Here is a 21,217-nt window from a genome sequence, read left to right as displayed (position 1 = left end):
GATTTAATGATGGCGTTGTATTTTTAACCCCCCCTTCGCTCACTCTTTTGTTAAGTGGTTTTTCAGCCATATCTGATTCTTCTCTACCCCATTGGGGGTTTTCTCCACAAAGATACTGGAATAGTTTGCAGTTTTCTTCTTCGTTCATTTTACAGGTGAGGAAACTGAGGCAAACAGGGTTAAGTGACTTGCTCAGGGTCATGCAGCTAGTAAGCATCTGAGGCCAAATATTCAGGAAGACGAGTCTTCCTGACTTTAGTCCCAGCACTCTGTGCACTCTGGCTCCACCTAGCAGCCTAACTTCAGCCAAGCTGGTTGGTTTGCTGTTCCCTGCTTTTGCCATGTCTTTGCACAGGCAAAATTGCTGCTGTACTGGAGTGCTCCATGCTGGGAATATACTGTCTCCTCACCTCCCTGATTAGAATCTCTAGCTTCCTTCAAAGCTCTGCTTAAGTCCCACCTCCAACATGAGGTCTTTGCTGACCTCCTCAGCCGCTAGCAGTACCTACTCCCCGAAAAGAAATACAGTTCACTTTGTATTTATTTATGAGTAGACATAGTGGTTTCCCTCCACAGAATGTTTATGTGCCCCAGCTCCTTGCACCGTGCATGGCCTTTTACTAGTTACTTAGTAAATGTTTATTGATTTGTATATATTTTGAATTAGGTTAAAATTCATGTGTTCTAGAACCCCCTAAATCATTTAAAGTTTTGTTCAAGAGAATAAATGAATTACAACATATAGCAATTTTAGATATGCTAATGATATGTAAAAACTTTTGGTTCTGTACTTTAATATGATTCTGTAAAAAGTCATTGCAAACTTTTCTTTTAAGACATCTGTCTTTTGTCTCAGCAGAGATTAATAATCAGAAAAGGAACATTTATTAAATGCCTGCTTTGTACAGAACACTGTGCTTGGTGCTTTGGACCCTGCACAATTTAGCTAAGACATAGTCCCTGACTTTGTAGAGCTTACATAGCTAGACTATATGTACTAAGGAGAGAGAGAGAGAGAGAGATTGAGATTTCATTTTTTAAGTTGGAGTTATAGTTGAAAGTGCTATATGCTTCTTTCATATTATTTTAGAGTCCTTCCTTCAAGACGCAGCTACCATCTCCATTTCCAAGTACCTTGTGTTTATTTTGTATGTATTTACTCATGTATGTACACATTCTCTTCCCTTCCCCCCAACTCCCACTTCTGCCTCCTGTGTAGAATGTAGGCTCCTTGAGAGTAGGGGTTGTTCCGTTCTTGGATTTCATTATGCCTGGCCTATCGTAGGCACTTAGCAAACACTTGTTGGTTGAATGTCTTCACTGTGTCTTTTCAGATATCTGCACTGGGATCTGAATTATCATCAGAAGCATGCAGAGACTTGGGTTTCTCCAGCAATTTGCTCTGTAGCTCTTGTGATCTTCTTGGACAGTTTAGCTTAACTCAGCTGGATCCTGATTGCAGAGGATGCTGCCAGGAAGAAGCACAGTTTGAAACCCGAAAGGTAATTTCGGTACTTTTCATTACAGCTTTAAGTTGAGACAAGTTGAAAAGGCTGATAATCTGCTTAATAATTTGAAATGGAGGGAGAGGGGGAGTTGAGATTTTACTTAATTCCTAATCATTAATCTCTCATAGAGACAACCAGTTTATTGATGTATCAAGAAAGGAAATTCAACAAACATTTATAACGGTGTTGTGCTAGGAAAACAGAGGCAAAAACAAAAGTACCCCTGCCATTGAGAACCTAGTGGCACATCTTGTTAAGGGATATAACGTGTACCTTAATGAGTAAAAACAAGATAATTTGAGGAGAGAGAGAGAGAGCAGTGCAGTATCATCAAAAAATGGGCTCATAAGGTGATCCCGAAGAAAAGTAAGATCTCTGAGAGGCAAAGTTGAGGAAAGAGTGCACCCCAGTGATGGGAGGAACAGGATAGCCTGGGTAAAACGTGAGAGAGATGGAATTCCAAATTGGCAGTACAATTAGTAAGCCAGTTTGGCTAGAACACAGATTATATGAAAAGGAATGGTGTGGAAATCTGAAAATCTCGTTTGGAGCCAGATCATGTCTCACTTTAAATGCTAGGCCAAGAAATTAGTATTTTAATAGGCTAGAGGAATTAGCTAAAGTACATTAGCAACGGATCTGTGAAGGAATTAGAAATAGAAGAGAAACTTGGAGAACATGTGATAGCTAACTTCGAGTTTTTGAAGGGCTATCAACTGGAAGACTAGATTTGTTCTTCTTGGGCCCCAAGGAGAGAACTGAAAACAAAAGGTGGTGATTGGAAAAGGGCAGATTTAGTCTTGATGTAAGAAAAATGCGGCAGTTTAAGATGGTCAGAGGCAGAATAGGCTCCTCTTAATGGAGGTCTTCAAAGACCAGATAACCATTTGTTAGGAGTGAGGTAGAAGGAATATTTTTTCAGATTACAGGTTGGACTCAGTAGCCAACAAAGTCCCTTCCAGCTCTGAAATTGTGCCATCCAGGGCTTAGATTATTTTGCCAACCGTTTGAAGAACAGAGAGGAGAAAGGAAGTATTAGGAATAAGGAATGATATAAGCAAGAAGTGATAAAGAATTGAACTAGGACAGTGGCTCCATGAGTGGAGAAGAAATAGGGTTTGTGAGTATTGGGGACTTTTTTTGTTTGATTTTGCGGAGTAGGTTGGAAGAATGAGAAGACAGATTTTTTTTCTGATTTAAAAAAATAATTTTAAAAATAGAATGTTATTATGATGGGTTCTTGCCAAGATGGTTTCCTGAATGATAGATAGACTGCCCAGCTCTTAAGTATGTATGTACACAAGCAAACTCTTTCTTTCCAGTCTGAATAATCAAAAACATCCAATAATTAAGTGATTTCTTTTACTCTGGTACTGCACAAAAAGTCAGACAAGTCCACAGGTAGTAGGAATGGGGATCCTCCAGCAAAGCTAACCCAAAGGCAGCAAGAGTGGAAGACTCCTGTGAAAGAATCCGAGAGTGATCAGAAGGCCTCAGGGTCAGATTCATCAGGAATCCCCTGGGAATGGCAGTAACTAGTGTGGTACTGTAGCACATAGCCCCAGCCTAGGGTCTCTGAAGTCCATAACACTGTGATCATGGGTGTCAGGAAGGGTCCCGAAGATAAAGCCCTCTGAACCTCAAAGATCCAGGAGAGCCTAAGCCAATGGAAGTCAGTGGAAGAGTAAGACAAAAGCAGTGCCACCCTCCCCATACAAAAGAGCAGTAGAGGGTAGAACCTTAAACTTACAGTGTCTCAGTTCAGGAACTAAAGCTGGAGTGGAGAGATGAGTTCATTAGAGAAAACACCAACCAATATCTAAAATCAGTGCAAATCTAGAGATCCCCAGAAAGACTGCATTCAGAGACTCAAAAGGAAAAAAGAAATGGATTTCTGAGAAGGAATACATGAATACTTAGAAAAATGAAGAGGTTTTTTTTTTTAAATGAAATAAAAACTGTGGGAGAGGTGGTGGAGATTAATAAAACAGGTTGCTTAAAATGAATTCACTGAAAGCTAGAATAAACCAAAAAAAAAAAAGATGACTCCATGAGACAGCAAGAAATATCAGAACAAAATCAAAAGATGAAAATGAAAAAAGAAAATATAAGATATTAGGTCTTATAATCTGACTGGAAAACAGATCAAAGGGAACTAACTTAAGAATCATTGGACTTGCTGAAAGCTGTGTTTTAAAAAAAAAGTCTAGACACTATATATAAATAAAGCATGAATGAAAACTGACTAAATCTGTTAGAACCATATAATAAAGTAAAAGAGTGCACCAAGAGCCTCCCCAAAGGAACCCCGAAAAGAAAGAGTCCCAGGAACGTGAAGGGCCAAATCCAGAGCTTCCACATCCAATCAAAAATATTGCCAGCATCCAAAAAGAAGCAATTCAAGTACCAAGGACTTTGATGAGGATCACACAAATCCTGGCATCTTTTACCATAAACTAAAGGAGCTGCTCTTGAGATACAATGGCAAAGGAAATAGGCTTACAATCAAGAATCACTTACCTTCCAACATAGAGTATAATACTACTGGGGGAGAAGGACCTCAGGGGGAAAAAGACTTCCAAGCATTTCTAACAAAAAAACTAGAGCTGAGTTGGGACTTAGAAATGCTAACTCTAGTCCAGAGAAATCTAGAAAATGTACTTCAGAAATTGGCTATTGAGGGAAATTCCATAAGAAAACCCAAGGTCTTGGGGGTGGATGAGTTCTGTTCTGAGGGTTTGAAGAGGAAAAGGGAGAATGAAAGGAAGACACTAGTGTAGAAAAGAGGGTAGAATGTACAAGCATTTCATATTATTGAGGTTTGTGAGAGGAAGAGGATATACAAGCATAAAAAAAGGAATGGCAGGGAGTGGTCATCAGATGACCTCCCTGCTGTTCCTTAAACAAGACAGTCCATCTCTCAGCTCTGGGCATTTTCTGTGGCCGTCCCTGGCCCTGGAATGCCCTCTCTCCCTCATTTCTGCCTCCTGGCTTTCTTCAAGACCCAAATAAAATTCCACTGTCTACAGGAAACTTTTCTGGATTCCCTTTTAATGCTAGCCCCTTCTCTCTATTAATAATGTCCAATTTATACTGCTGTAGTTTGTACATAATCGCTTAGATGTTGTCTCCTTCCATAGACTGTGAGCTCCTGGAGAGCAAGGACTGTGGTTTGCCCTTCTCTGTATCCCCAGTGCTTGGTCACGTGGGAAATGTTTAATAAATATTTATTGGCTGACTTTTAACTCTTAGCTATAACCACCTCTCTTGAACATTTTCCTTGCCCTTAAAGAGTTTAAATTTGATAGAAGACAAGAGTAGACACAAACATGGTGCAGATACACACTTGTAATTGTCCAAAGACAGAGTAAGTCTTAGCCTTGAGAAATAGCTTTAGTTGTGAAGATGAAGAAATTCTGGTTGATTTGACAATCTAAGTACCTAATGAGTCTGTTCTGACTAAATCATTCCGTTGCCTAAGAGATTAATTTATACAATAAAACACTCACCTTGGGGCCTACATTGCAATTTAATGATTGACTGTTTTCCTGATAATGCCTGTAAATTCAGTTGTTTGTACCTCATATTCACTATTATCTTCTTTAATTCGGTGCATTTCACGCAGTGAACGCAATTTAAAAAAAAAAAATCAATAACTGACTAAATTCAGTCCATGCTACACCTCATGTTTTTTCTTCACTCTTGGTCCTTGCCATCTAGGTCTTTAAAATCTCTTTACAACAATGCCTCACAGATTTAGGTAATTATTGTTTTTATATTTCTTGGTAGTAAACCTGCTGATCCTGAAACTTTAAGCTCAAGAGCCAAAAGTACCATTAGAATCTATAAAAAGCTCATAGCTCAAGACAACTCATTTAAGACGGAAAGGATATTAAGATTAGCACAGAAATATTACTTCAAGCTGTGTAACTTAATGCTATACATCCTCAGAATGTGAACACAAAATAAAATTTGTTATTTTACTGCAAATTGATTCATCTGTCATTAAATTTAGTCCTGTAACCCAGTTGGATTCTTCATCAGCAACCTTCAAAATCAAGTATTTGGTCCTGGTTTAGTAAAGATCCGTTATAAAGATAAGTGTCTCATAATAAAAAGTACAAATATTGTCTAATACAGAACTACTACATATATTGGCATACAAGAAAACCGCACCGTTTGCAGATTTAAATATCAGATATTTATAATAATTAAATGTTACCAAGCAATTAATTTTGTCTCTTAACAGCATATTTTGCAGTTATATTATCAGTTAAGGAAGTCACTTTCAGTGATGCTGATTCATTGAAATCTTTTTATCCTCCTCCAGAAATGTTTTCTTAAAGAAAATTTAGTGTTTAAAGCCAGACATAAAATTTTATTTTAGAACAGCTATTATTCATAAAAAAGTAAAATGTCATTGAAATCTTTTTAACATTTTGCAGTTATTTCATTATGTTTCCTTCCTGTTTTGACTCTTTTTCATGGTCGTCCTGTTGACAAAAATTTAGTAAACACCATGTACAAGCACTGAAGAAACGTGTACAAAAAGTAGTAACTTAAGGTAGTTCACCATTTTGGATCATAGTACATTCCTTTGAGTGCTGTTCTTGAATGAGGTCACGTTTTTGTTTATTTACTTTTACAGTATTTTCAGTTATGGCAATAACTTCTCAAACTTTCTGAACTTTGTCCTTTGCAATGACGTATCTTTGTAAAGCTGGGTTTTCAGTGGTTGCTGTAAAAAAGAAATGAGGGTGGCAGTGATCAGTCTGATTCTAGTTTTGAGCAGTTGTGCAGTGCCCAAAGATACACACATGCCATTAGTAATTGTATTTATTTGAGAATAAAATAAAAATAATATTTTTTCTTTAAATTTACATGTATAATTTTTTTCAGAAAGACTACTGAGTTGTTAGGATATAAATATTTACCAAGTTGCCTGGACCTAAATACTTAATAAACAGAACTGTTAGGTATTTCTTTTGGCCTAGGGGTTCTGTGAAAAATTCCTGAGATACCGAGAATATGAATTAGGAAACTTTGTTAGTCTTTTATTTGAATGATAGAATGTCATTTTGATGTCCTATTAACTTGAGTAATTGACATTGCAGAACTGGCATTACCCAAAAAAGGCAGAAATCAGCACAGAAATCAACAGAAGAGCTCAAATGAGATCATGGAATACAAAAGCACCTCCCATTTTAAGTGCTATGTGAATGCCTGTTTTTATTATCTCACTAGCTAAGAGTCACCAGGCCTCTGTTCTTCTGGTGATGGCGTCATTCCCTAAATCTTCCTACTACACTCCTACTGAGCTCAAGCAATGTTTATGGAGCAATACAGGGGAGTGCTTATAAATGTTTTAACAAACATGAGTTTTAAAAGTGTATGCACATACTTTAAAATTTTCATCTGCATTATTGACACTGAAGTCTAGACGGTCAAGAAAACAGTAAGTCAAACCTTGATTTGTAGCTTTGAGGTGTAAATGCTCACACTGAAAATTTACAGTCTACTCTCAAGCAGGTTAGAGCTGGCTCCAGCACACTTATCTTTGCATGTCATAGAACTTTAGAACCATCCACCACCCCCTGCAGGAATGATAGTCCCTACTATCTCTCCAAGCAGCAGTTCTCTTGTTGGACAGCTCTGATTGGTAGAGCTAATTCAGTTATAATCTGTTTCTCTCTTAATTCCTACCCATTGGCCCAGTGGATCTTGGGATTTAAAACTACAAGGGCCTTTAGAAATCATTTAGTCAACCTCCTCATTTTGAGAAGAGGAAACTGAGGCCTAAATAGCTTAAGTGACTTTCTTATGAATGACCACTTAATCAGGATGGTGAACATTGTATCACTGACAACAAAGAGCAAATCAGAATTCAAACCTTGGTCTTCTATCTCTAAACCTGGGCTCTATCTGCTACATGGGAGTGATCTGCTCCACCTTTTTACCCTCTGGAATCAAATAAAACGTGTCTTCCCATAAGTGCACTTTAGAGGATCTCCCTAATGTGCTGGCAGCTCTTCTCACTCACCAGCTCACATTTTTCACTCAGTACATTTCTCTGTCGTCCTTTACAACACCTCTCCTTTATAATTATTTGTAATTTGTTGTAGCCTGCTTAAGCACCAGTGTTTGGGGATCCTTAATTGCATTTCTCAAGAGACTTTAACATTGTGTAGCTCACAGCCATACAATAACATGCATTTTAATATTGCTATTAAAAATATGGGCTTCTTTTTCAAGGAAAAAATTGCCACATTTAAAAGACCTGACCTTTGCAATTCCCTAAAAGCAATTCAACCTAGCTCCTCCTCTAGTGGATTCTGGGCACAACTTATTGTCCATTTTCAGTGCTTATCCAAGATAAATATACTGATGGCTAAGACCAACTGGTTGTCCATTCAACTCAGTATTCTAATATAAACAAAAAGTAATTCTTAGTTCGTTTACTGTTTCCCGTGTAAGTAGCTATGCCAGACTCCTTAGAATAATTATTGATTTCATTTCAGACTTGGACTAGTTTAAAAAATACTGCACTTGATGGCATTTTGAAGTTTCATTCAGCCCTTAGAGTCTTATTTCATGTAATTGTCTTACTTCTCCAGCCATATATACTGCTTGAAGACAGGGTCTGTATCACATCTTCTGGGGGCCCTTGAAAACACAACTTATTTGGTTGTGTTTCTAGAAAATTTTATTGAAACTTGTCCATAGTGCTGGCAATGGAATTTATGTCATTGTTTATCATAAGCTTATCATACCACATTTTCTCATAAGTTCCTTTGGGTGTTTAGCAACTAAGCCCCTTTGGAAAGGGCATAAGATTAATCCTCCTGATGCTGAAGCCTGCAGCCTGCTAGCCTCTACCATCTTTGTGTTGCCACTTGAGTAGTTAGCAAGTTTGATTCTTCTAAAAGTGTGGTGTTCTATAATGAAGAGCTACAGAGCATGTCAGAGAATGGTAACACAGGAAACATTTAAAAGAGGAGGAAGGTCTGTGGTTTGTATTTTCATGTTTTAAGAGTTAATTTTGGCTTAGGAAAGATTAAAAATTTTTTTTGATTTGGTGATCTCTAGGACATTTACCCTGATCCATAATAAAACATTCCATAAAATAAATTATTCAATCCAAACTTCCAGTTCACTTGGGTTAAAGTTACAATTGCCCATAGGGATGGATATGCTTTAGTTTTAGGATATGTGGTGCTTCCAAGCATGTGAAGAGCTCTCTGAAGAGATCTGCAGTGAGACACATAAGTTCTGTCACAGAGCTTTAAGCAACATGTGACAAGTAGGTGAAGGTTCTTTGGAGCTTCCTTCCTCTACACTCTTTCCTTATTCTTCTTGCCCCATGTCCCTTCTCTCTATTTCCTTGTGAAACTTTCCATTTCATTGCAATGTTTTGATTTCAGATAACCTTTAAAAGTTTATCAGATTTTGTCCCTGGCAACTGTCCACCAATTTTCCATAGATACAATGCTTGTTTTCAGGAATATGAGCCCTTATACCTCAGGGTTCAAGTATAATTTAGTCAAATAGGTCAAACCAAATAATATTTTACGTAATTGATTTAATTCTCATAAAACTGAGCCAGCATATTTGGTTATAGTTAACTTTGGAAGCTCAATTTCCAAATAATCCAGGAAGTAACTTAACATAACATTACTCAAAACAGCTGCATGTTCAGAGCTCTATCTTATCGGAAGCAAACTGCTTCTGGTGTAAAACATAGAAATGGAGGTGAGACTAACTATGTGTGAAATTGTAGTCGATGAAAACATTTCACAGTTGCTTAAAATAGCTCCTCTCATGTGTTTCCATATCCCACGTGATCTCTTTGGTGAAAACAAAAATATAAACTAATGTTCTTAACAAATGCCACTCACTAATTATCATGTTAAATAAACTCTTACTACCAAGGCAGAAGCTAAAAACTATTTTATTATTTGTTAAATATGTCTAATGTTTGTCTTCATTTCAGTGTCATAATAGGTTCACCAGGACTGCTTTAGTCTAACAGTGGGAAATGATGTTCAGCAATACCAACATTCTGCTACTGGCTAAGCTCTTTATGTATCATTTTATGTGAGCAATATCAGGCTTTAAATTTATCTTATGTAGTTACTTTATGGAGCCCAGAATGCTGTTTAAATTAACTTTAAATTTATTGCTTTTAACATTTAAGTATAATGTCAAGTTGTCAGCTAAGAAAAAAATATTCTACGTGCAGTTTTATTGCTGTCAACAAACCAAGCTCGGCCACTTTCTTTCTTAGAACGTTGAACAGGAACTTGAGGTGCCATTCCTGTAAATTGTCATGTGCAATAAATAAGCAGTCACTAGGATGAGCTCTCTATGAAGAAAATAGGTGTCTGAACCAAAATCATTTCTTCAGATTGGGAAGAATGTACAAGTTAACTTTGATTCTGCTTCATTTTATATCAGTTGCATATTTAATTCTTAGTATAGGCAAAAAACACTCCCCTAAGTATGAGGGAGGTTTTTTTTCTAACTTTAATTGTAAATTTGTATAAATAGCTGCTTCTTTTCAAGGTGATAAGAGCAATTTAATTTCTTTTTGATAATATTCATAGTTTCAAGAATACATGGAATTTTAAATTATTTTGATGTTTAGTATTTTTATAATGATTTAAGGAAGAAGTATGAAATTTATCCACAGTTTTTAATAGTTTTACCTTTTTAATATTTTATTGATGCCTTATTGCTTACCCACACATACCACAAGGTCAACCCTTCTTTGTAACAAAGAAAAAGTTAAGCTAAAGCAAGTAGTACAGTGCCTGCATCTGGTTGTGCGCCCCCTCCCTCTGCAAGTTGGAAGAGACCTTGGAGGTCATCTCATAACCATTTCATTTTATCAGTAAGAAAACTGAGGCTCAAGAGAGAGTTATCTTTACTTATTTATTCTCCAGGACCGAGATTGGTCATTACAGTTGTTCAAAGGTCATTTTCCTTGTACTGTTCTTTGCATTTCTGTCTTTTAAATTTTTTCTTTAAATTAGCTTATTCTTTATAGGATTTGGAACCAGAGGGAAATTTATATATTTCCTAGGCCAAACCCCTCACTTTGTAGATGAGGAACTTGCCCGTGGTCAGTCAGTCAGTCATGAGCATTTTGTTAAGCACGTACTGTGTTCTAGGCCCTACATGTAGGTAATAAGTTAGAGCCAGGACTCAAACCTAGTTCTCTGACTGCAGATGTCCTTCCACTATCCCACATTTTCATGGTATTATTATTTTAATTCCAGGTCTATCCTTTGCCATAATTAATTGGTTCCAAATCCTAATTCTCAGCTTCTTACTTAGATAATTCAGAAGAGTATATAGAAGTACTTAACATGTTTCCATCACTTAAGTATTATAGAGTTTACAGCATTTTCTACTGGCACCTTTTTTTAAACTTCCTATCACAAAACCTGTGAATCCCAGACTTTTTCATCCCTTAAACAGTGGAAGATAAAGACCACAGCAATGTTTTCCTTTTGTTTCAACCATTTTGGAAATGACTTTTTAAAAAAAATCTTGGTGGCATGAATTTGGGGTTAGGTCACGAGAAGAAGATAGACAAAATTCAGATTAAGCAACAAGAGGAAAAGCTTTACTGACACTTGATGGTGCGAGAGCCGTGGGAGGGTATATGTAACATGAGTGCTCCTCCTTGAGGCAGCAGGAGTAGGAATGGGGGGAGTAGAGAGTGTTTACCTAGTGGAGAAGTATTTGTGTATCTGTTTCATTAGCTGCCTCCTAACTTCGTCCCAATTGTTAGATACCAAGTGAAATCTTAATCAATGGAGGCCACTGTTCTCAGCCCTGTGAAAATGCAAGGTGTAAGGTCCCCGTCCTACACGATATGCCCTGCTTCAAGATTTGCCATGCATTTGCCATGCATTTGCCATGCATAATATTGTTTGACCCTCGTGGTGATTCTGTGAGTTAGGTGTGGATACAGGTTAGAGGTAGCCAAGCGTTGCACTAGATAGTGTTGGATTTGGAGTCAGGAAGATCTGAGTTCCAGTCTTAACTGATGCATTAATGAGTGGCATGACACTGAGCAAGAAAGGTATTTAAGCTCCTGTAGTGCCAGTTTCTTCATCTGTAAAATAGGGGTAATAGCACCTACTTCACGGGCTTTGTCATCAGGATTAAATGAGATAACATACTTACAGCGCTGTTAGCTGAGAACAAAATCCATGACTGAAATAATTTAGGAAGAAATTTATGAAGTCACTCAGCAGAGGGGAGAACTGAAAAGAGGGTGGTACCATCCCACTTCACCCCTCAAGCGTCTCCAAGTTAAAAGAGAAAACAGTAGCTGTCTGGCCACCGTGGAAGTAGTTTCCAGATAAGACGGGTTACTTGAAATGTGTAATGGGGAAAAAAACATCTTTACGTTCTTCGCATCAGTCTTTGGATCTGATTGGGTTTCTGATCAGCGTGACTTAGGTCCTGAGTTAGGCATTAAGCAACAGGTTTGGTTTCCCAGCAACTTGAGTCTAGGTTCAAACAGTGCCATAAAGTTTTCCCACAGTGCTTTGCAAACTTTAAGGAGCTATATAAATGGTAGATACTATCCCTTTTTTAATTGATGAGGAAATTGAGTCTTAGAGAGGTTTTTTAATGCCACAGTTATACAGCTACTAAGTGTCAAGCATAAACTGAACCAAGTGCTCCTGACTTCTGTTTCAAATGCACTCTCTCTGCTACACCATGCTGCCACTCCAAAAACTTACCCAATTGGTGCCCAGATTTGGCCTTGGCTTCATTGTCTATCCAACTTGGAGTTACAGCTACCTTTTGAGTGAAGTCTTTCCCTCCTCCCCTGATTGCATTAATGATAGGCCTGTCTACTTCCAACGTAATCAGAAGCATTAAGTTGCCTTCTAAGCTCTCCCGGTTAACTCTCTGCACAGTAGGAATCAGTACCATGTTCTCTCAGATTCCTTTGCCTGCCAGCAAAGCATGAATAAAGAAAAGAGGCAGTAGTGCAGTTAGGCCCCATCAGGTCTCACTGTCTAGCACAGATTGTTTTTCTTTTTTAAAAAGGAACCAAAGCCCTTTTCCCGTGAACACTTTTAGAGTGAAATGTAACAAGGTTTTAAGAGGTATAAAATGATTTCTTTATAAGGTTTTGTCATTTTTTCAAGAAGGTAAACAAAATTGAAGGTGTGTGTGTAAAGGTTAACTGAGCAGACTCAAAAGCCAGCTGTGCGCAAAGCGTTATTCTCATGAGGAGGAGGTGCAGAGAAGAACATGGTCTAGTTTCTGCTTACAAGGAATTGATAAGTCTGTTGGAGGGATACAGTATTGCACATTGAAAAAAAATATAGAGTAATTTGAAGAAGCAGAGTACTGACAATTTGGGAGACTAAGGACAGCTCTGTGTAGAGGTGACTTCTGAGCTGAGTACAAAAGAAGCGTGCCAGCATCATTTTCCTCACTTATGAATTAGGGGAAATATTTGCTTTGAAAGGAGACCTGGATTCAAATATCATCTCTGCTACATCTACTAGGGTAGTTTTAGAAAAATAATCTTACTGCTCTGCTCCTTAGATCTGTGAGACAAGTCAACAAGCATTTTATTAGGTGCCTGCTTCTATGCCAGACACTGCTAAGGGCACAGTTAGCACAGTTAATGTTCAAAGAAAATAAGATAACCATACAAGCAAAGCATATTGATCTTAAAGATAGGGTGTATAAAGACAACATAAGGATTATAAATTTCCCAAAACATGGCAAGTTAAAGAATCTGGACACTTGAATACAAGAAAACAGTCCAGAACTTGTGAACACAGAAAACAAAGCTAATCAAAAGAATCCACAGATCTGCAGAAACAGAACCGGTCCCACAGACTCCAAGACACACATCATGGTTAAATTTAACAATTCCAGCAACTGGTAGGTAGATGCTGGGGAATAGAAAAATGAAACACCATGGAGTTTATAATCCTACAGGGGCCTCTACCAACTGTACCTCCCCTCACCCATGTATGCACAAAAGTTAGCTAGCCAACCAAGAACTTAGACAAACTTTGTTAATAGTATGGAAGTTTTCACTCTTGTGCAGAGTACTAGGTTGGAAGTCAGAGGACCCAGGTTCAAATTACAATGCTTCCACTTAATACATGTCTGGCCTTCCCTTTTCCAGGCCCTGGATGCCTTAGGTTTAAGAGGAAGGACTTGAACTAGATAAGCTCTAAGGCCCCTTCTAACTTTTAGTCTCTGATCCGGTGATCTTAGGTGAACCTTGCACCAGCCCCTGCATTTAAATGGTTTAAATGTGTGACCCCTGACACATAACACTTCAGCAGCAACTCTGTGCCCTGGGTGCCATCTTCAGAAAACAGCAGTTCAGAGATTGATCTTTACTGCAGCAAGCAAATAGGAAAATAGCCAAACCTGCTCATTGAAAGTAGTGGTGGCCACTTCTCTTCCAGTATCTTATTGCACAGCATCTCTCCTCCCTGTGGTATCATCCCCCACCCACCACCATGCATACACGCACACATCAATCTTTCCATGCTTTCACTCCTGCTCTGAGATGGTTTTAATGAAGATAAAGCAAAAGTTGAATTTACAATGAACACATTTGAGGATATTCATAACACAATAGTGTTAACTACTGATTTAGTCATTTTCTTTTGTCTCTGCTACAAACTGAGTCATTTATATCTCTTCCGTGCTTTTTTCCCCCACTAAGTAGTTCTATAAAATAGCTTTCTTGTTCACAAACAAGCACAGAGAATTTTACTATTGTGTTCCAGTTTAATGGGATGACAACAGCAATAGAAGTTAACAAATACAGTATTGTTTGCTTTTTAAATGATTCAGAGAACCTATATGTCACACAAAGTCTCCTTTGTCCAGTGACATAAATGAACTTGATTGAATTGTGCCTACCTCTCTAGTAGGAAAATAGCATAGGCCAGCTATTCGTCCCAGTCAGAATATGAACGTTTTGGTTGTTACACAAGATTTTAATTATGGTAGAATTATAATTTAGACATAGACACAGAAAGAGTTTTGCTTTTTCCTATATATGAAACCTTCCCGTGGGCCATATATGTGTACCATACTTAAAGGAAATTGTATAATCTTTTTAAATACACATTGCAACAATGATCTATTAGCGAAGATTTTATTCAAAGTAGAGAAGTACATTGTTCAAGAATCCAAACAGATGTGAGACATATGTTGATTTTGGGTGGTTTGGCCTTCATTTTCCAAGGGGACCATGACATCAGGAAGATGATGCCATGACTTACGACTGAATTGGATTTGAGTGAGGTAGGGCTGTGCAGAGTCACCAATCTCACTTTCTTTTCCAGAGCCATCAGGGTCCAGTGGCCAGATGTAGATCAGGGCAACTGGAGATGGCCCAGCATACAGTGGGAGACCTTCGCCTTTTCAAGCTAAGGTCTTTCTGAGTTCTCACTTTGACTGAGGCAATACCCATTCAGTGATTAGGCCTTTTTAAGAAGTGATTCAAGGGATGACTCCTTTAATTATATATATATATATATATATATATATATATATATATGCATACATACATATACACACATATACATATACATACATGTGTGTGTATATATATATATGTATATATATATATATTTATATACACACATATATATATATAATCTCACACTGAAGGAGTGGGGGGAGACCCACAGGGTTACTGGCCAAAAGAGAAACAATTCCTATTTGCATTCACTCAGCCATCAAGGCCTAAAAAATAACCATTAAGTTTTACAATTGAGGGATTGTAGTAATGCCATACTAAAATTTAAAAATACTTAACTCAAATTTTAATAGTATGTCAACTGACCTTACGAGAGTATGATTCAGAGGTGTTTTGTTTTTTGTCTTTTGTTTTGTTTTGTTTTTTTGGGTGAGGCAATGGGGTTAAGTGATTTGCCCAGGGTCACTGAGCTAGTGAGTCTCATATGTCTGAGGCTGGATTTGAACTCAGGTCCTCTTGAGTCCAGGACCAATGCTCTATCCACTGCGCCACCTAGCTGCTTCTGGAGGTCACTTTAAGAATAGCTGACAAACTGTTCTCCTGGGTCAAGTGACTAACAATATGGAAGAAATAAAAGCTAGCATTTTATAGCACTTCACAAGTATTATCTCATTTTGTCTACATAACAACCCCAGGAAGTGGGTGTGATTATTACACCCATTTTACACCTGAAGCCCGGGGTCACACAACTAGTCCGAGGTGGGATTTGAATTTTGGTCATCCTGACTCATAAGTCTAAATCTCTATCTATGGCATCACCTTCCTACCAAGAAGCTTAACAGAGTAACAGTGTTATTAATTAACGGCAGAGACTGCTCATATCTGATGTCCTCACTGAGACAGCTAGGTAGCACAGTGTAGACATTCGGGGCTTGGAATCATGGAGACTCATCTTCCTGAGTTCAAATCTGGCCTCAGACACTTAGAAGCTGTGTCAATTGCTTCAATTTCCATTTCTGTCAAATGAGGTGGAAAAGGAGGTGGCAAAACCCTCATATCTTTGCCAAGAAAACTCCCGTGGGATCACAGAGAGTCAGACATGACTCAACAACAATGTTCCACACACACACACACACACACACACACACACACACACACCATCAGCCCCCACACTCTGGCAAGGCTCACAACCCAACCCTCCAACTTGTGCTCTGTGATCCCCTCAGCAGTTTCCATCCTGCTGCTATAGTCTTTACCGGCATAACTTGGCCCTGCCCTCACCCCACTATTGTGTGGCAACAGGTAGCAGACCTTAATGCTGCTGAGGATGAGGAAATAGAGGAAAGCTGTAGCCCCCTCCAGAGGGCACTGAGGCAGGGCCCTGGTATAGGATGTATGTGACACTACACCACATCTGAAGGAAAAGGGACTGGCATCTAGCTGAGGCCAGAGTGGGAGGAGACTGAGATGACTTTGAGGTCCAACAGCTAAGATACCCACCATTATAAGGTAATAATAATTGTAAAGAAAAATTAATGGATAATAGTTAGGAAAAATACTGAATATCACAGGTGAGGAAAAATACTAAATATCACAGGTGGGGGGGAAATTCATTTAAAAACCTAGAGCATAGGCACATTAATCAGCAGGAAAGATATGAAAACAGAAGGGAAGGTGACTGCCAAAAAACACAAGTTACTGCAAATGCTCTTAGTAAATGTTGCAAAACAAAGGAAAATTGAACCAATACATAGTGAATCAGAATCTTATTGATTCCCAGGAAAGCATGGAACCATAGCAGGATGTTCCAAATGGTTTCAGAGAGAAACTAATTTTTTTTATTTTAAAGAATAAAAGGAGGGAAACGGCAGAATTTTTGTCCTACATATAGAAATAATTAGCAGAATAGAAAATCTTGAATCCACAGCTTCAAGTGTCCTCCAAAGAAGGGAAAGAGAGAACATCTGATTGAGAATGCAGGTATACTGAAGGGAGGGACAATCTTCATTTCATAGAAAAAGAAGCAAAAAGGAATAATGCTTTAAAAAATGCAACATCTCTATGCCAGCAAAAGACATTGATCTCAAACACAGGTAACATAAAGACAACTTTAGGATCATGAGCCTCCCAAAAGAACCTGTCAATCTGAATACTGTAATGCAAGAAATAATCCAAGAAAACCATCCAGAGCTTCTGTATACAGAAAACAAAGCAACAATCCAAAGAATCCACAGATAGCTCTAGAGGGGGGGAAACCTATGCTTCAGGCTCCAAGACTAAAGTAATTAACATTAAGAATTTTTATGATAAAACATTATGTACGTGACCAGGAGAAATAAAGAACTTCAAGCATAAAGGGGGAAAAATTGAAAAATAAGATTATTCATTACCCACCAGACCAAAGGAGTTCAAGTTGCTACCCAAAATTACATGCCCTGAAAACCTGGGCTTAATCATCAACGATAAAAGATGGATTTCAATTAGAAGAACAATTAAAGCGTTCTTTAAAAAAAAAAAAGATTATTCAGCTTACAAACACCTCATACAGCAGAAATATAATAAACAAAATACAGATACCAAGGAAAGTACAAGCAACTAAACTTGAAACTAAATGTGTAAAAACTATTAAAAGGGGAACCAAACCAGACAGAGGCAGACAGTAATGGTTTTGGATTTTGGGTTTTGTTTGTTTTTAGGAATAACAGCAGGTCTGTTAAGAAGTTTTCTGAGAGAACACAAGGGGACAAAGGAGCAAATCTTAAAAGTCACAGTGAAGGAAGGGACCTCGCACACCACAGATCAAACCTCACAGCTCCCTCCTCGTACCTCGTGAGTCAGCTCGTGTTTTAGGACTGACTAGACAGAGAGAGAGGGGAAATAGAGAATAAAGGGAGATGGGCTTTATCCTAATCAAGTCAGTATTAAACAACGAAGGGAAAATAACTCCAGAGTACTCAGCAAAAAGACGGTCTACAGAATAGCTAAGGTGGTAAAGGAAGAAAGTGAAAGTGGGAGAAAGAGAAAATCTTGACTTACTGCAAGGAGGAGGTCTCACTTAAGAAAACCCTGATGGGAAGAAAGATAAATGTTGTAGTGGTAGATGGGGACCTTACAGTGCATATAATCTACAGAGATTTAGTTCTTAGAGAGATATACCATACTTAAGGGAGTTTTGTGCTCCCAGGGACAAAACTTTAGCCCAGAAGAAGAATCATAGCTCCCAGGAGCAACCAGCATCTGGAAGGGTGGAAGAACATGAACCCAAAGAGGAGTTTATGTGACAAGTAGGGGGGAAATTATAATGTGGAGTGCAGGGGGTAAAGTTGGACTACATGATCAAGAACCCCAGGAAATTTCCAGCCTATTGAGATTAAGTAATGAACCCTTCAATAATTAGTGGGTCAAAGAACAAATCATAGAAACAATAATATGAAAGACAATGATCATGATGAAACTGCATACCAGAATTTCTGGGATATAGCTAAAGGAGACTTTAGGGGAACTTTATAGCTAAAAACGTGCATTAGCAAATTAGAAGAGGACTGGATATGATGAACTGAATGTGCATTTTTAAAATACAGCCAACAAACCCAAAACAAACACATGAAGAATGTGAAAATTAGAGGACAAATAGGTCAATTGGAAACTAAATGGGATATAGAAATGATAAAACTAAAAGCTAATTCTTTGAAAAGACTAGAAGAGGACAGAAAATCAGCAGAATGGCAAATGAGCAAGGTGAAATCACAACAAAACCAAAAGAAATAAAAAGAATTGTCAGAATTTGCTGAGCATGTTTTTTTTTATTTATTTTGTTTTTTTTCTGCTGGTAAACTTTTATTCCTTCCTCCACATTAACACAACTGTCATAGGCCAGGCAATCATTGAGAAATATTTTAGCATCAGCCAACTTGTGGAACTCACTTTTCTTCTTCATGTTCACTGTTAAAGTTTGGTGTATTAAGTGATACACTTTGTTGGGCATCAGTGTTTGCTTTTTTTAATACATTCCTTCTTTGTGCAATTTTCACACTTCATTTGGAGAGTTGTTCTTAATTGATGTTTTAGTACAAATATCGGAAAGGTAGGTTCAGAGTCTGATCTTTGTGTGTGCTTTGGTATGGACTGGCTCTTCACCTATCCTGTGGAGGTTGGCTGGGGCCTTTCCAGACAGAAGCTTGAGGTCCTCCAAGGATTCACAGGTCTGTTCCAGAGTCTCTGGGTACATGTTGGGCAAGCCCGACAGACTTGTCAGGTGCTTTCTCCTAGCTTACTGTCAGTTGGATGGCTTTTAAACAGAATGGTTGGAGCAGCCACTGCCCAGAGGCGTGAAGGCCACCTGGTAGCCAAGGAGTCTAATTGTTTTGAAAAGTAACCAACTGGCCTGGGGTCAGGTCCTAAGGACTGGGTTAAGACCCCCAAAGCCTGTCCTCTCCTTTCATCAACATACAGAGTGAAAGATTTTTCTAGATTGGGTAGAGCTGGTGTGGTGGTCAATTTTATTTTCAAAGTCTCAAAAGCTTTAGCTTCGTCCAGGCCCCACTCTAGAGGAAGTGAACCAGGACCTTGAATAGAGTTGTAAAGGGGCTTAGCAATAAGACCAAAATTAGGGATCCATAGTCTACAAAATCAAGCCATGCCTATAAAAATTTGAACTTGTTTCTTAGTGGCTAAGTCAGGGACAGACAGGATTGTCTTTTTCCTCTCTGAGGAGGTTAAGGAGCGAGAGGTGGTTGTTAGTTCGTGGCCCAGATACACTATCTAAACTTTGTTCAAAGAGGCCCTATAGCCTCGAGTGCCCAAGAAATTAAGTGTTCCTGCGGCATCAGCCAAAGAAGCCACCTAGGTAGGGCTACATAAGGTGATGGGGCGACACTTTAGGGTCTCGGAGGTGAACAGCTGCTGGGGTGGCACAAGTAACTCTCCCCGGAATTCCCTAATCCCAGACAATTGGCTCAAGTGTCTCCCACACTTCTAGGGTAACATGGGGAGGTCTGGTACACTGAGGGAAAAGGGAGATGGGAGGCTTAACTAGAGAAAATTGGCTCCCCAATTTTACCATCAGGTCTCTTCCTGACAAGGGACAGGGAAAGAGGAGAATATAAGAAAGAAGTGTTCAGGGACAGCTAGGTGATGCAGTAGATACAGCACCGGCCCTGGAGTCAGGAGGAACCAAGCTCAAATCTGGCCTCAGACACATGATACTCACTAGCTGTGTGACCCTAGGCAAGTCACTTAACCCCAATTGCCTTCCAGTCTTGGTTGGAGAAGAATTTGGGATTAAGCAGTGCTTTCCAGTCAGCGAACCGTATGTTGAGGTTTAAAGGCTTAAGGGTGCTGTGACCTCAAAATCACAATATGTGGGTCCTGTCTGAATGAATTCAACCGAAGCCTTCTTTCAGCCAGAGACAAAGTTTATTAAAGACCTGCCATAGTGGCCAGACTCTTAAGGAATCTAAGCATTTGTATCACTAGTGCAAGCGGACCAGATCTTAAGAATCAGAGTGAGCATGTTTCTATACTAATAAAACTGAGGACATAGAATATTACCTGCAAAAAAATAAAAATATGCAATCTAACAACACTTAAGTGATCCAGTCTAAGAAAGGGAAATAGAACTAGCTGTAAAGGAAGGGTGGAGGAGCCTTAGTCCTTAATGGATTCAAAAAGGAATTTATCAGTCTTTGAAAAGAACAATTAATACCAGTACTTTGTGAATTATTCTGAAAAATTGAGACAGAAAGCATTCTATTAACCTTTTTATGAGATAAACATAGTATTAGTAATTAAACCAGAGAAGGATAAAGCATAGAATTATATAGATCAAGATCAATGCAGAAACTTTAAATAAAATCTTATCATACAAACTGTAGAAATTCATCCAATAAATCATTCCTTTTGACCAAATTGGATTATTCAAGGGTTGCAAAGGTGGGCAAAGGGAAATAACCAACATAATTATATTTTGAGCCTTTGGCAAAGTACAGAACTCATGTATGCTTTTAAATATATATATATACACAAATTGTAGACATAGAGGAATCTCTTTTTATTTTAAATATAAAATATCTGCAACCAAAAGTAAACATCATATGCAGTGGAAATACACTAGAAGCTTTCCCAGTGTACAGGAGTAAAGTAAAGGTACCCACTCCCTGCTGTTATTTGGTATAGTTAAAGAAATGCTAGCAATAGCATTAAGTCAGAATGAAATTAA

General features: G+C 38.3%; 1 protein-coding gene across 1 annotated transcript in view; it reads left to right on the top strand.

Moving 5' to 3' along the window:
• SELENOF (selenoprotein F) overlaps positions 1 to 21,217 on the top strand; it is a 45,673-nt gene that overhangs the window by 5,940 nt on the left and 18,516 nt on the right. The window contains exon 2 of the mRNA XM_020988754.2: positions 1,335 to 1,502. Coding sequence (XP_020844413.1) covers positions 1,335 to 1,502 — 168 coding nt within the window. The remainder of the gene's footprint in view (positions 1 to 1,334; positions 1,503 to 21,217) is intronic.

Source organism: Phascolarctos cinereus, unplaced genomic scaffold (assembly GCF_003287225.1).
Source record: "Phascolarctos cinereus isolate Bilbo 61053 unplaced genomic scaffold, phaCin_HiC Scaffold_5;HRSCAF=322, whole genome shotgun sequence".
NCBI lineage: Eukaryota > Metazoa > Chordata > Mammalia > Diprotodontia > Phascolarctidae > Phascolarctos > Phascolarctos cinereus.
Note: the sequence above shows the minus strand (reverse complement) of the source record. Positions and strands in the feature narration are given on the sequence as shown.